Source organism: Passer domesticus, chromosome 20 (genome assembly GCF_036417665.1).
Source record: "Passer domesticus isolate bPasDom1 chromosome 20, bPasDom1.hap1, whole genome shotgun sequence".
Lineage (NCBI taxonomy): Eukaryota > Metazoa > Chordata > Aves > Passeriformes > Passeridae > Passer > Passer domesticus.
In genome coordinates, this window is record NC_087493.1 from 1,345,320 (window position 1) to 1,357,164 (window position 11,845).

An 11,845-nucleotide genomic window follows, 5' to 3' on the forward strand; every position below is an offset into this window, starting at 1 on the left:
TTGCCAAGAACAGTGTGTTCAGATTTAGCTTTCTCATCTGCCAGCCAAAGACTGAGCAAAAAATGTGAACATGGTCAAAATGGCAAAAAAAGATTGTGTGGACAACAATCCTCTTTTTTAGCAGAAAAAAAAATATAATGAAAAAAAAAAATCAAAACCTCATGCTTCAGTGGTTAAAACATTCCCCAACCATTGGAAACTATGAGATTGCCCAATCCAGAACAGAGAACATCTGATATCTACTCATCAGGATTTACCAACCAGCTCTGCCATGATTCAGTTCTCCGAACCCCCTTCATTTCCAGAGTGCATCTCCCCCCTTAATTAACAGATGATGATCAAGGAGCTCCGCATGAACCAGGCTGCCCCAGTCGCCAACCATTCCCAACCTCTTTTGGTGAACTGCTGTTAGGATTTATGTGTGTTCATTAATTATGGACTTGTGGCTGCAGCCAATCTAGACAGCACCCAGAGGATTCCAGCATGGATAGACTAAAATCAGAATTGTTAATGGGTTTGGTTTGGGTTTTTCTCTTCTTTTTTGGAAGGCCAGGGTTCAGTATCCATGAAAGATCGGCATTTAAGAACATTTATCAAGAGGGAAAACAGTGAGCTTATTTCTATCAATAAAGAAGCAAGAAAAAAAAATAAAACCAGAAAACAGTGAGCTAAGATGATATTTAGGGAAAAGAAATCACTGCCTGCTGCCTGCGTTTTACAGGAACACTTCACGCAGGCCCGGCCCGCGGGGCTCGGGGGAGCGGGGCTCGGCCCGGGGGGGCGGGGCCCGGGGGAGCGGGGCCCGGGGGAGCGGGGCTCGGCCCGGGGGGGCGGGGCCCGGGGGAGCGGGGCCCGGGGGAGCGGGGCTCGGCCCGGGGGGGCGGGGCCCGGGGGAGCGGGGCTCGGCCCGGGGGGGCGGGGCCCGGGGGAGCGGGGCCCGGGGGAGCGGGGCCGGGCCCGGCCCGGCGGGAGCAGGGCGCCGCCTGGCGGCGCGGGGCGGCCCCGCGGGCGGTGAATGATGCAACACCGGGCGCCGGTTGCCCCAATCGCTGGCGAGCGCCGCGCCGCTGGCCCCGCCCCCGCCCGCTGAGTGGCGGAGCGCCGGCGCTGCCCCGCCCCGCTACCCGCCGATTGGCTGCGCGCCCCCGTCCCGCCGCGCGGCCTCGCCTCCGTGCGCGCGCGGCCACGTGTGCGGCGGCGGGGCCGGTGCGGCGGCGCGGGGATGAGCGTGGGGTTCATCGGTGCGGGGCAGCTCGCCTTCGCCCTGGCCCGCGGCTTCACCGCGGCAGGTGGGCGCGGGGCGGCTCGCCCTGGCTCCATGGGGGCGGGTGGGCACGGGGCGGGGGGTGCGGTCCCTCGGGCTGACGCGCGGCGTCGTTCGCAGGGGTCCTGGCTGCGCACAAGATCACGGCGAGCTCCCCGGACACTGATCTGCCCACCGTCAGCGGGCTGCGGGTGAGTGCGGCCGGGTAGCGGGGACCGGCTGGCGGCGCTCCCCTCTCGGGCCATCCCGGGGCTGAGCGGTCCCGTTTCTCCCCGAACCGGTGCAGAAAATGGGAGTGAACTTCACCGTGAGCAACAAGGACACGGTGAAGAGCAGCGATGTCCTCTTCCTGGCCGTGAAGCCGCCCATCATCCCCTTCATCCTGGAGGAGGTGGGCCCCGACATCGAGCCCCGGCACATCGTGGTGTCCTGCGCGGCCGGCGTCACCATCAGCTCCATCGAGAAGGTGAGACGGGCCCTCCTCTGACGCCCAGGAGCCCATGCCACGGACTTGCGCTGCTCATGCTGCTCAGGACTAAGGCCACACGGCAGCAACCAACCTGCTTTTGGTCACCTTTGTCTCTCTTCATCGGCAAATGCCGTTAGAGGTTTTATCCAGCTCTTCTCTCACATGAAGTGCTGTCCAGTCATGTTTGTTTTAACAGCAGTGGGTCATCTCCCCTGAATTTCTGCAGATTTTATGCCAAGTGTCTGCAGGAGCTGTTTTGGAGATCTGGGGGTTGATGTGGGACTGAGGCCTTTGGGATACTGATTCCAACCTGGCTTTGCCCAGCTCCTGCTTTGCTGGTACTGACTAAGGCTTCACATTCAGGGAAGGGCTGCTGTGGCTCAATGCAGGACATTTGAGATACACAGGTGTCTCTTTTCCTTCTGCTTGTGTTGTTCTTGCCCCTGGGGGGGGGTCCTTTCCTGGACAGCCCATTGATGAAAAATATGCACTAAAGCTCATTTTTCTCCCTTCTTTCTTTCTTTCTTACTTTCTATCTTCAATGATTTTCTGCCCTAAGAAACTCTCTACCTTCTGCCCCACACCAAAAGTGATCAGGTGCATGACCAACACCCCTGTGATAGTCCGGGAAGGTGCTACAGTCTATGCCACTGGAACCCATGCGGATGTGGAAGATGGGAAGCTTTTGGAACAGCTGATGGCCAGCGTGGGCTTCTGCACCGAGGTGGAGGAGGACCTCATCGATGCTGTAACGGGGCTCAGTGGCAGTGGCCCTGCGTATGTATGTGCTGTTTACTCAGCTAGTGCCATCTTAGGGAGAGCACTTGGCTTTGCCTGCCATAGTCTGTGCAACTTCAGCTTGACTTTTTTTTTTCCCCACCACCCACATTTGCAATGGGACATGTATCACAGGTGTCCAGTTTGGGACAACAGGAGAAATTTTTTAAGAGTCAGATGAGTCTGAAGTCCATAGCCAGTGTGCAGTTGTCCATGTTGCAAAACTTGGGCCTGTAGTTTGCATGATCAGAAGCTGAATTTCTCCCATTCCCCCACTCCTGAGCTGGCACTAGTGGGAGGGACACCTGGCACGGCATCCATGAAGGGAAGGGGATAGGCTTTTGTCCAGTCTGTGAGTGATGAGAGTCACAGAACAGTCCTGAAGCTCTGGATTCTCTCTTCCCTAAGACTTACCAGTCCTGGAGCAGTCTTTCAGTCACCTTTTCCTGTCTGGTCTCAGGCGTTCACTGCCCTGGACGCTCTCGCGGATGGAGGAGTGAAGATGGGCCTTCCCCGCAGGCTGGCAGTTCGGCTGGGAGCACAGGCTTTGCTGGTCAGTGTTGCCTCTGCATAACACATCTGAGTCTGCCTGCTCTTTGCAGAGCAATCCACACATCACGCTTTGAGATGGTCTTGGTGCTATGGCAGAACCTGCTTTAAAGAATGTGTTTGGTTTGAATGCACACAGGTTCCTGGTGAGGGGCTGTAGGAAGTGTCCGCAGCAATCTGCTGGTGCTGGTGGTGGTGTGGGAGCTGGGGCCTGGGAAACTCTGCTCCTTTGCAGGCTTCATCAGCTCTGAAAAGTGTTTTGGCAGCCTGCAGGAGCCCAGGTGTGCCCATTGTGAGTGCCGGTGCTGCTCTGTGCAGTGGAGAACAGGAGTGTGTGAAGTGGCTCTGGCAGGTGTTTTCCTTGCTACAGGGTGCTGCCAAAATGCTGTTAGAATCTGAGCAGCATCCGGGTCAGCTGAAGGACAACGTCTGCTCGCCCGGGGGAGCCACGATCCATGCCCTGCACTTCCTGGAGAGTGGTGGCTTTCGCTCGCTCCTCATCAATGCTGTGGAGGCTTCCTGTATCCGGACAAGGTGGGTAACTCGGAACTAAAGAGCTTGCAAGACTTGCCCCCTGCCCCCCACTCCCCATCTTATTTTTTCTGTCTTCCTCTCCCACTACCCCATGGTAGGGAGCTGCAGCATTTGGCAGACCAAGAGGAGATTTCCCCGGCAGCCATAAAGAAAACGCTGCTGGACAAGGTGAAGCTGGAGTCTCCTTCTCTGTCTGTGGCATCTGCTAGCAAAGTCAGTCTGTTCACCAGCAAGAGCAAGAAGAACTGACCAGGCTGCTGTACTGTGGCAGTGCTGAATGTCAGTGTCCTGGTTGCAGCCAGGACAGGGTTAATCTTTGCAGTAGCCAGGAATGGCATGGCCAGGACCCTGGTTATTTTATACATCATACACGTGGGCAAAGGGGAGGGCAGGGTTTGCAGCAGGGGAGAGGGGCTGAAGAGGGGTGGGGAGAAGGGGTCCCTCTGGCTGGGCGCATGGAGCGATCAGTGGGAGTAGCATCATGTTAGGCGTGGTAAGCAATCGTGTGTGAATCCTTCACCTCTTCTACACTCTCCTTGTGTTGCTGTTATTATTGGTTTTCTTATCTCATTACTGCTTCTAGTAAATTGTTCTTGTAGCAAACCATGATCTCTACCTTTTGTGCCTCCAGTTCTCCTCTCCAGCCCACCACAGAGGGAGAGGGACAAGAGAGCAGTGAGTGAGCAGCATGTGGTTTTGAATATTTCAGTGGGAATGATAATACAGGGAATGCCATTCCTAAGCCACAACTGTTAGTGTTCTCTGTGTTATTTCTCTTTTGTCCAAGGAAAAATGCTCACTCAGCATGTTGGTGTCCCCTGTACCAGGCTTGTGGCTTGCAGCAGCTGTAGCAGAGGGTTTTTAACCTGTAGTGGGGCTGGTGAGCTGTCCCTGGCACTGGTGTTTTCTTGGGCAGGGGTAATACTTTCATCAGAGCTTTGTCAAGGAAATCATTTGTCCAGAAGCCTTGGGTACTTTGAGTACTCAAACAGTGTTTGGGTGTCCCATGCAGAAGTTTTTTATAATAGAATTTTACAAAGATGTTTCAGAGGTTTCATCCTCTCTGGCCCCATCTTGCACGTGCTGTCAGAGCTTATGTCCTGTCACTGCTGTCACTAGCTGGAGCAGATGCTGCCACACAAACACTGTGCTGCATGGTGCACCAGGGGCTGGGCCCAGAATCGCCTCTTGGAATGGACCAAGTGCCTCTGCCCAATCTCCCACCCCTCAAAGAGACATGTGGTGTGAACATCAGACCATGCTCCCCTCCTCTCTGCTCAGTCTGGTTTGGGGGACCGTGACCTCACTCCCCCTCCTTTACTGCCGGCCTTGCTTGTGTGGTTTGGCAGGTGGAGGCGTAGTGAGTTTTTACATTTCCTGCTGTCTCTGAGGTGCTGGTGATGGTAAAGTGTTTTTAGTATTAGGCTTTTGGCTGCCAACAAGGTATGACCCTATAGGTGTGACAGATGGTCACTCCTCTTCCCTCTTTACATAAAAACTGCGTCTCTGATGAGAGCTGTGGCTAATCCCAACTGTTTTGACTGGGGGTATCCTTTGCTGCTGGTAGTGACCACTAGGTCAGGAGTCCTTGGGTGTCGTGTTCCTCCCAGGATCTGTAATACCTGTGCAGACAGCTGGAAGTCGGATGAAATGCTGCCTGATGCAAAATGCGAGGAAGTGTTGTGGAAAGAGTTTCCAGGTGGCTGAAAAAGTGGGATGCAGAATGAATGCCTGAGCTTGAGCGCCTCTGCAGGGAGACAGGGGAGGCCCCTGAGTACTTCCAGAGAGACAGAGCTGTAGATGAACTTTCTAGGTGGTTACAGACCTGTAAGTGAGCCGGCCACCACAGCAGATGGAAACACAGCCCGTCAGGGGCTACAAGAGCCCTGCACGGCCTGCGGTCACATCCCGTGTGCTCGGAGCAGAGAGCAGCGGGGCTGCTGCAGGATCCGGGCCCGCCGAGCCCCCGCTGCTCCCGCGGGCACGAATTCCCCCTAACCCCTCCTGTCCGACCGCTGCACCGTCCGCTTGCCCCGAGCCCCTCGGCACGCTCATCCCGTCCTCCCTGCCGTGCCTGTGGCGCGGCAGCAAACAGCAGGCGCCGGTGAGCGCCGTGCGCCTGCGGTCCGGCGGAACGGCTGGGAGCGCACCCGGAGCGAGCCCGGCGGGACGCGGGAAAGCCGCGGGCCAGAGCAGAGCAGCGGCCCCGGCCCCGCCGCCGCGGGCAGGGCTGGCGGCTCCGAGGGACCGCGGCCGGAGCCCGCGCGGAGCCGCCGGAGCCAAGGGCCCCGCCGGCGCGGGCGGAGGGACTGCGCGCTCTGGAACGCGCGATGTGCAACGGGCACACCGGCAGGAGGCTGGCGGCTGCTCCGGAGATGGCGGGAGCTGATCCGCGGCCGGCCCAGTACTTGGGTGGAGCGGCAGCGCTGGCCCCGGGACGCGCGGAGCCGAGCGGGCCGGGCCGGGCCGGGCGCTGCCCCGCTCCCCGGAGCGCGGCCCCCTTAAGGCCCGGGGCGGTTGCGCCGGGCGCTTCATGAATGGAGCCACGTGACCCAAATATCACGTGACGAGTCCGTGAGCGGCGGCGGCGGCGGCGGCGCTTGTGAGTCCCGGTCCCTCCCAGCGCGGCCTCCCCGCCCCGCCCGGCCCGGCCCGGCCCGGCGGCCCCGGCAGGAGGTGAGCGCCACCGGCAGCGAGGGCGGGCGCGGCCCTGGCACCGGCCGGGGCGGGGCGGGCCGGTCCCCGGGGGCGGGCCGGGGCGGGGCGGGCACGGCGGGCCCCGGGATGGTGGCCGGGGCCGCCGCGGGGTCGGCAGGTGCCTGCCGGGAGCGCCATCGGTGACTCACGGCGGGGCTTTGGGGTCGCGCCCGCCCGGCCCCGCCCCGCCCCGCCCGGCGCGCCCGGGCCCCGCCGGCGGCCGCGCAACAGGTGCGCGGGGCGCTGGCCCGGGGCCTGCCCGCCGCGCCCGCCGCCCGGCCCCGCCCGCAGGCATCGCGGGCGCAGCCGGCCCCTCCCTCCCGCGCTGCCGAATGCCCCGATCACGTTGCAGACCGGCTGCCCTCAGGCCGAGCCTGACCCCTCAGCCCCGCCGCTCCGCCGGTACGGCTGCGAGCTGGCCCCGGCGGGGCCTCGGCTCCCCCCTCCCGCCGGGCGGCCGCCCCGCCGCGGTGTTCGCCGTGGTCTGTCGTTCTTCTCCCGAGGACGGGAGGGCCGGGAGCGTGAGGAGCCAGCGGGGCGGCTCGCCCGGGTCCCAGCGCAGGGGCGGGCAGGACAGCCCCGCTGCCCGCAGTCGGTACCTGATGCTCCGGCTCCTCGGTAGCTGCAGCCGTGCCGGTGGCGGTGCTGCTCCGCCGGGGCTGCTCCGTGCTGGGCGCTGCGGTGTCCCTGAGTGGAGCGGGCTCCCGCGGGGCTGCGGTGTCTGAGCGGCTCCAGGGGCTCCGTGCTGTGCACGGCTCGGTCACGCTGTTCCGAGCCGGGCACGTCTCCGGCCGTCCGGGATATGTGAGCTGTGTGATCGGAGGAGGGCACTGCCAGGGGTGGGAGGGAGCCTCTCAGAGCTGGCCCTTAGCTTTAGCAGTGTGAGCAGAGCTAAAAGCAGCTGGGTGGGCAGATTCCTTGAGGAAAAAATCGCTGTGGAAGTGCTCAGGGTTGGGTGACCTCACCAGGGGACCCCCAGGGTGGGAAACACAGAAGGCACTGTCTTGGCTACACAGGTAATTTGGGGAGTCATTGGATGAGACTGTGTGAGCCAATTTGCCAGCAAGCAAATAAGCAGAGTATGAAATCCATGCTGGGAGAGAGTGTTTCTGTGCAGTGTGCCCTGTCCCTGCTGACAGACCACGGTCCTGTGCCTGCCGGAGCCCATGGGGGAGCACAGCCCTCGCTCTGCCCCTGGAGCAGGCGATGTCACCGTGTTTACACGGGGCTGGTGACAGGTTCTGCACCAGGAGCGTGGAGAGGGGTCCGTGTTGGATCGTGCGTGGTGCTGTCAGTTCCCGTGTGCTGCCGCTGAGCTGAGGGGAGAATTGGCTGTGCTTGTGCTGAGTTCAGGCCTTTTGAGCTCTGGGGAAATGTGTCGAGGCTGCAGTTTCTTCATTGCAGCCATAGTGTTTGGCACTTTTCAGTGTGATCTTTCTTCAGGAAGCTATCAAAAGCTGAACCATCAGCAGTCTGGGGAGTAAGGCGAAGTTTGGTCTCTGCTATGTCGCCCGTTCTCTGGGTGTCCTTTTGGTGAGCCCAGGTTGAAACAGGACCCTGCAAACTCTTGGGGTTGCTCTTTCATTCTGCTGACTGCCTTACGTGTTGCAGCACCTTGGAGAGGTGGGATCACCCGGTTTTTGGGGACAATCCTGTTGCAGCTCTGCTGGCTGTTGTGAAAGGCTCCTGCCTGAAAGGGTATTGTGTTAGAGTGTGCAGAGGCAGGAATGAGTAGCTGCCTCTGCTGTGTCCAGCTCTGCCAGTGCCAGCCGTTCCCCAGCCTGCTGAGGAGCACTCTTCCCAGGGCCCTGCCTGAAGCAGCATGCATGTGCCCTGTTTGTTTCATTTTGGCTCTGCTGTAATGAAGACAGCCTGTGTGCTTGCCAGGCAGCTGTAAATTCCTTAATGCCACAGGGCAAGCAAATTCCTGTGGTCCCACTGACCATACCTGCCCTTGACTCCTTCCACTTGCAAGAGGAGGGGCACAGAAGTGCTGCAGGGGCAGGCATGTTGGTCTCTCCAGCTATTCCCTTTCCTCTCCCCTTCTCCCAGCAGACATGTTGTTTACCAGGTAGGAACAGAAGGAATAAACAGCAGTCTGGGAAGGAGGGAAGAATTGATTTTGTGCAGCAGTTGCTTGTATGCTGCCTGTCCTGTCTCACTGCAGCTGCCTTCCTTGGGCAGCAAATGACCGTGGCTATGCCAGTGTGGCTGAGCGTAGCAGACATCTTGTTGGAAGGAGCATTGTCCTCTAGGTATATATAAATAGCCTGGCTCCTGGCAGGCTGCAGGCTTCAGGAATATCTCTGATGGTGTTCTGGGGACTGCTAGTCCTGTTCACCTCCCGTAGGTCACAGATGCACTGGAGGGAGCCTGTGCCACGGCTGCTGAAAGAGCACTAAGTCACATTTACTGATGTGTGCATTTGGTTCTGGTCTGTAACTGGACATCAGTCCTGCTGGGGGTAAGGCAGGGGCAGACTAAATTGTTGTTTGACACCTGCGAGATGAAAGGGGCAGAGGCACCTGTAGGCTGCACAGGAATCCTGGCCAGGGCTGAGAGAGGAGTGCACTTTGGGCTGTTTGAGGAACAGCCATGTCTGTCAGTAGTGGGTCAATTCCTTGGGCAGTGAAGTAGCAGTCTGAACTGAAAAGCCTGAGGGGAGGAGGTATGTGGGGAAAGGAGCCTGGGTATAAATCTCTGTAAAACAGGCCTGGGAATTGCTCTTACCATTTCTGAAGTCTTGTCTTCCATGGCAGGGAAGGAGTCTGCTCTGCTCTGTTTTTCAGCACCTTTAATCTTTGTTTGCTTGTGAGCACACCTTGGCTCTTAAGATAAGGAGGAAGAAGGTGTTTCTGGTCCCTGGCATGCCAGGGATTGACAGGTGCTTTCTCATAGAAAAGACCTACAACTGGGGTCAGTTTTGCATGACTGATAGAGCTGAAGGCTGCTGAGACATCAGCCCAAATTTGTGATGGAATTCCAGTGTGTCCAAGGCTTTCCCTGTACCCCTTGCTCAGGATTATGTCTTATTGAACCATCTTGGCAGCATCTGGAGTCTGGTAGGACCAGGGAGCTCCTGGGCTGTGCTTGGGCACCTGTTGGAAGGGCGTGTTTGGGAACCTGCCCTGCTTGGGAGTGACAAGGACGAGGCTGGCAGCGAGTGGTGCAGCGTGCCAGCCTGCTGAGTCAGCATGACTGGCCTGGAGCAGCCACGCTCTGGACCCTGCCTGCTGCTTACAAGGCTATTTTTAAAAATGTGGCTTCCATGTGTTCTGACTCCTCCTAGTCCTTTAATTTCCACTGTAAACAAAAACCAGCATTGCCACTAAGTATCCGTGGGAGCCCAGGTGTGGAAGGGCAGCAGTTTCTGCTGCTCATTGTGAGTCCAGCTCAGCTGGCTGCTTGTGGTTGTCTTCCATGGCAGGGGCCAGGATGTGGAGCACCACGGGGCATTGCTGCTGGACCCTGCCAGAGGAATGCCGTGGGCTCTGCTGTGTCCCAGGTGCTAATTTGACCTTTCTTCCCTTCCAGAACCCAGCTGACAAGGCTGTCGTGTTATGACGACCCCCAACAAAGGAAACAAGGCCTTGAAGGTAACACGGCGGGCGGAGGAGAGGGGTGCGGGGTGTGGGCATCCACCTCGGGTTTCACAAGTGCGTGCTGCCTTCTCCCCCAGGTGAAGAGGGAGCCAGGCGAGAATGGGACCAGCCTGACAGATGAGGAGCTGGTGACCATGTCTGTGCGAGAGCTGAACCAGCATCTGCGGGGCCTGTCGAAGGAGGAGATCATCCAGCTGAAGCAGCGTCGGCGCACGCTGAAGAACCGGGGCTACGCGGCCAGCTGCAGAGTGAAGCGCGTTACCCAGAAGGAGGAACTGGAGAAGCAGAAGGCAGAGCTGCAGCAAGAAGTGGAGAAGCTGGCCTCGGAGAACGCCAGCATGAAAATGGAACTTGATGCTCTCCGCTCCAAATACGAGGCTCTCCAGAACTTCGCCAGAACCGTGGCCCGGAGCCCCGTGACCCCTGCGCGGGGGCCTCTCGCTTCCAGTATGGGGCCCCTCGTCCCTGGCAAGGTTGCTACTACTAGTGTCATCACAATAGTGAAATCCAAAACGGACGCCCGGTCTTAGTGAAGCGAGCGTTGCCTGAGCTTGTCTGTGCAGGGCAGTTAGGCACAAAACCAGCCTGGAATCCCCAAAGCACAAGCCCTCCCCACATGGGTCCGGGTTCCTTTGACTTGGCCCAGGACTGGCCTGCTGATCGCTCCAGTTTATTTTGTTGTGTCCAGATTGGTATGAGCAGTGGTGATGCATCCCTTGTCCTGTGCAGACAGAGCTTCCCACCCAGCAGTCTGTAGCCCTCGGGTGCCCTGGGGACAGACTGTGAGATTTTGGTTTACTACCCAAAGAAAATCTGTGCAGCGTGGCTGAGAGAAGGGTGGAGGAGTGGCCCAAGGAAAGCTTTCTTCCTGGGGGCTGGGAACCCTAATTTTTGGTCACTTCCAAAGGCTTTATTTCATGACTCTTCCAGGTGGTGCATCTCAGCGCCTGAACCTGCTGCTTTCGTCTCCTTTGGTACCTGTAGTTACACTTGGGGTGTTCTGTGTCATAGGTTTTATTCCTTTCTAGGTGTGCCTCTGTGCCCTAACCGTGGGTTTCCCTCAGACGTCCATGCCGTTAGCTGTGTAGAGTGGCAGTGCTGGGAGGACGGCGCTGCCGTGTCCTGCCCGTGCCCTGAGCCCCGCGGGGCCCAGCGCCGCGAGGGAAGAAGGGAGCAGCGGTACCGCGTTGACTGCAGGCCGGTTTTGTGCCTAATGCGTTGCACTGAACAAGACCAAAATCACTAGTTGTTCCCGTGTTTTGAGGGTATCGAGTGTCTCTAGTGTGATGGTTTACACAACCAGTTTATGTGGTTAAATAGCCCTTTATTTAAAGAGAGAAACATCATTTTAAGAATTATTAAATTATCTAAGTTTCAAATTGGACAGAAGAGAGAGCGTATTTATAGTCAGCTTTTTTACCTGAGAAGGCGAGAATATTTGACCATATGAGTGGGGAAATATTCTCAGAGACTTTGCTAGTTAAAAGTTAATAAATAAATAATTTTAAAGTTTCTCATGAACCTCCCGCAAACTGTTTGTGGCTCTGAGGTTAGTTTTTATAAAGAGTTATCAGACTTTATTTATAAAACTTAGAAAAAGACAAAAAAAGAGGCAAGTCCTGTTTGATATCTTTTTGCAATTGTACCAAAAGTGACTTATTCTTGACCTTGCTAGTTTCTGTCGTGTCCCCTTGTGCTGGGCGCTCTGCTCTCCAGGCTCTCGTGTGGCGCTGTGGTGTGCCGGTGCCTTTGCCATGTGCTGTCATTTCACACTGTTGTCGTTTTCCCTAAACCCGACTGAGAGATTGAGCTGGAATCTCTCTGAATTCTCCAGAAGGGTTCTGGTGCACAGGCGAAGGTGCTGCTGTGTTTGAAGACAAGCATGGCTGGCTGGTGCAGCGAGGTAGCGGCGCCTGCCCCGAGGCATGCAGGGCAGCACAGGCAGCTCCTGCT

The 11,845-nt window shown here is 57.8% G+C and overlaps 2 protein-coding genes across 5 annotated transcripts; both read left to right on the forward strand.

Moving 5' to 3' along the window:
- The first annotated feature begins 1,084 nt into the window (after positions 1–1,084).
- PYCR1 (pyrroline-5-carboxylate reductase 1) lies at positions 1,085–4,199 on the forward strand. 3 transcript variants are annotated; one of them, XR_010349683.1, is made up of 7 exons: positions 1,085–1,289; positions 1,385–1,455; positions 1,551–1,730; positions 2,293–2,514; positions 2,971–3,063; positions 3,199–3,340; positions 3,412–3,544. XR_010349683.1 is itself a non-coding variant. In XM_064395634.1 (7 exons), exons 1-7 carry the CDS (start codon positions 1,223–1,225, stop codon positions 3,840–3,842), a joined length of 996 nt encoding a protein of 331 aa, XP_064251704.1. In that variant the 5' UTR covers positions 1,120–1,222; the 3' UTR covers positions 3,843–4,199. The 3 variants fall into 3 exon arrangements, 2 of the variants coding, with proteins under 2 accessions (XP_064251704.1, XP_064251705.1); XM_064395634.1 differs by lacking the exon at positions 3,199–3,340 and adding an exon at positions 3,692–4,199 and having other exon boundaries at positions 1,120–1,289; positions 2,293–2,510; positions 2,919–3,063; positions 3,430–3,593; XM_064395635.1 differs by lacking the exon at positions 3,199–3,340 and adding an exon at positions 3,692–4,199 and having other exon boundaries at positions 1,133–1,289; positions 3,430–3,593.
- A 1,942-nt stretch (positions 4,200–6,141) lies between these two features.
- MAFG (MAF bZIP transcription factor G) lies at positions 6,142–11,508 on the forward strand. Of its 2 annotated transcripts, none has more exons than XM_064396013.1 (3): positions 6,142–6,269; positions 9,825–9,886; positions 9,970–11,508. In XM_064396013.1, the coding sequence occupies exons 2-3, from the start codon at positions 9,851–9,853 to the stop codon at positions 10,420–10,422; spliced, it is 489 nt and encodes a 162-aa protein (XP_064252083.1). In that variant the 5' UTR covers positions 6,142–6,269; positions 9,825–9,850; the 3' UTR covers positions 10,423–11,508. The 2 variants fall into 2 exon arrangements, with proteins under 2 accessions (XP_064252083.1, XP_064252085.1); XM_064396015.1 differs by lacking the exon at positions 6,142–6,269 and adding an exon at positions 6,645–6,692.
- The last annotated feature ends 337 nt before the right edge of the window (positions 11,509–11,845 follow it).

Coding starts and splice junctions, on each gene's coding strand:
- PYCR1 (XM_064395634.1), top strand. CDS start 1,223: ATGAGCGTGGGGTTCATCGGTGCGGGGCAGCTCGCCTTCGCCCTGGCC. Junction 1,456..1,550: donor CCACCGTCAGCGGGCTGCGG/GTGAGTGCGGCC, acceptor GAACCGGTGCAG/AAAATGGGAGTGAACTTCAC. Junction 3,594..3,691: donor GCTTCCTGTATCCGGACAAG/GTGGGTAACTCG, acceptor ACCCCATGGTAG/GGAGCTGCAGCATTTGGCAG.
- MAFG (XM_064396013.1), top strand. CDS start 9,851: ATGACGACCCCCAACAAAGGAAACAAGGCCTTGAAG. Junction 9,887..9,969: donor AAGGAAACAAGGCCTTGAAG/GTAACACGGCGG, acceptor CTTCTCCCCCAG/GTGAAGAGGGAGCCAGGCGA.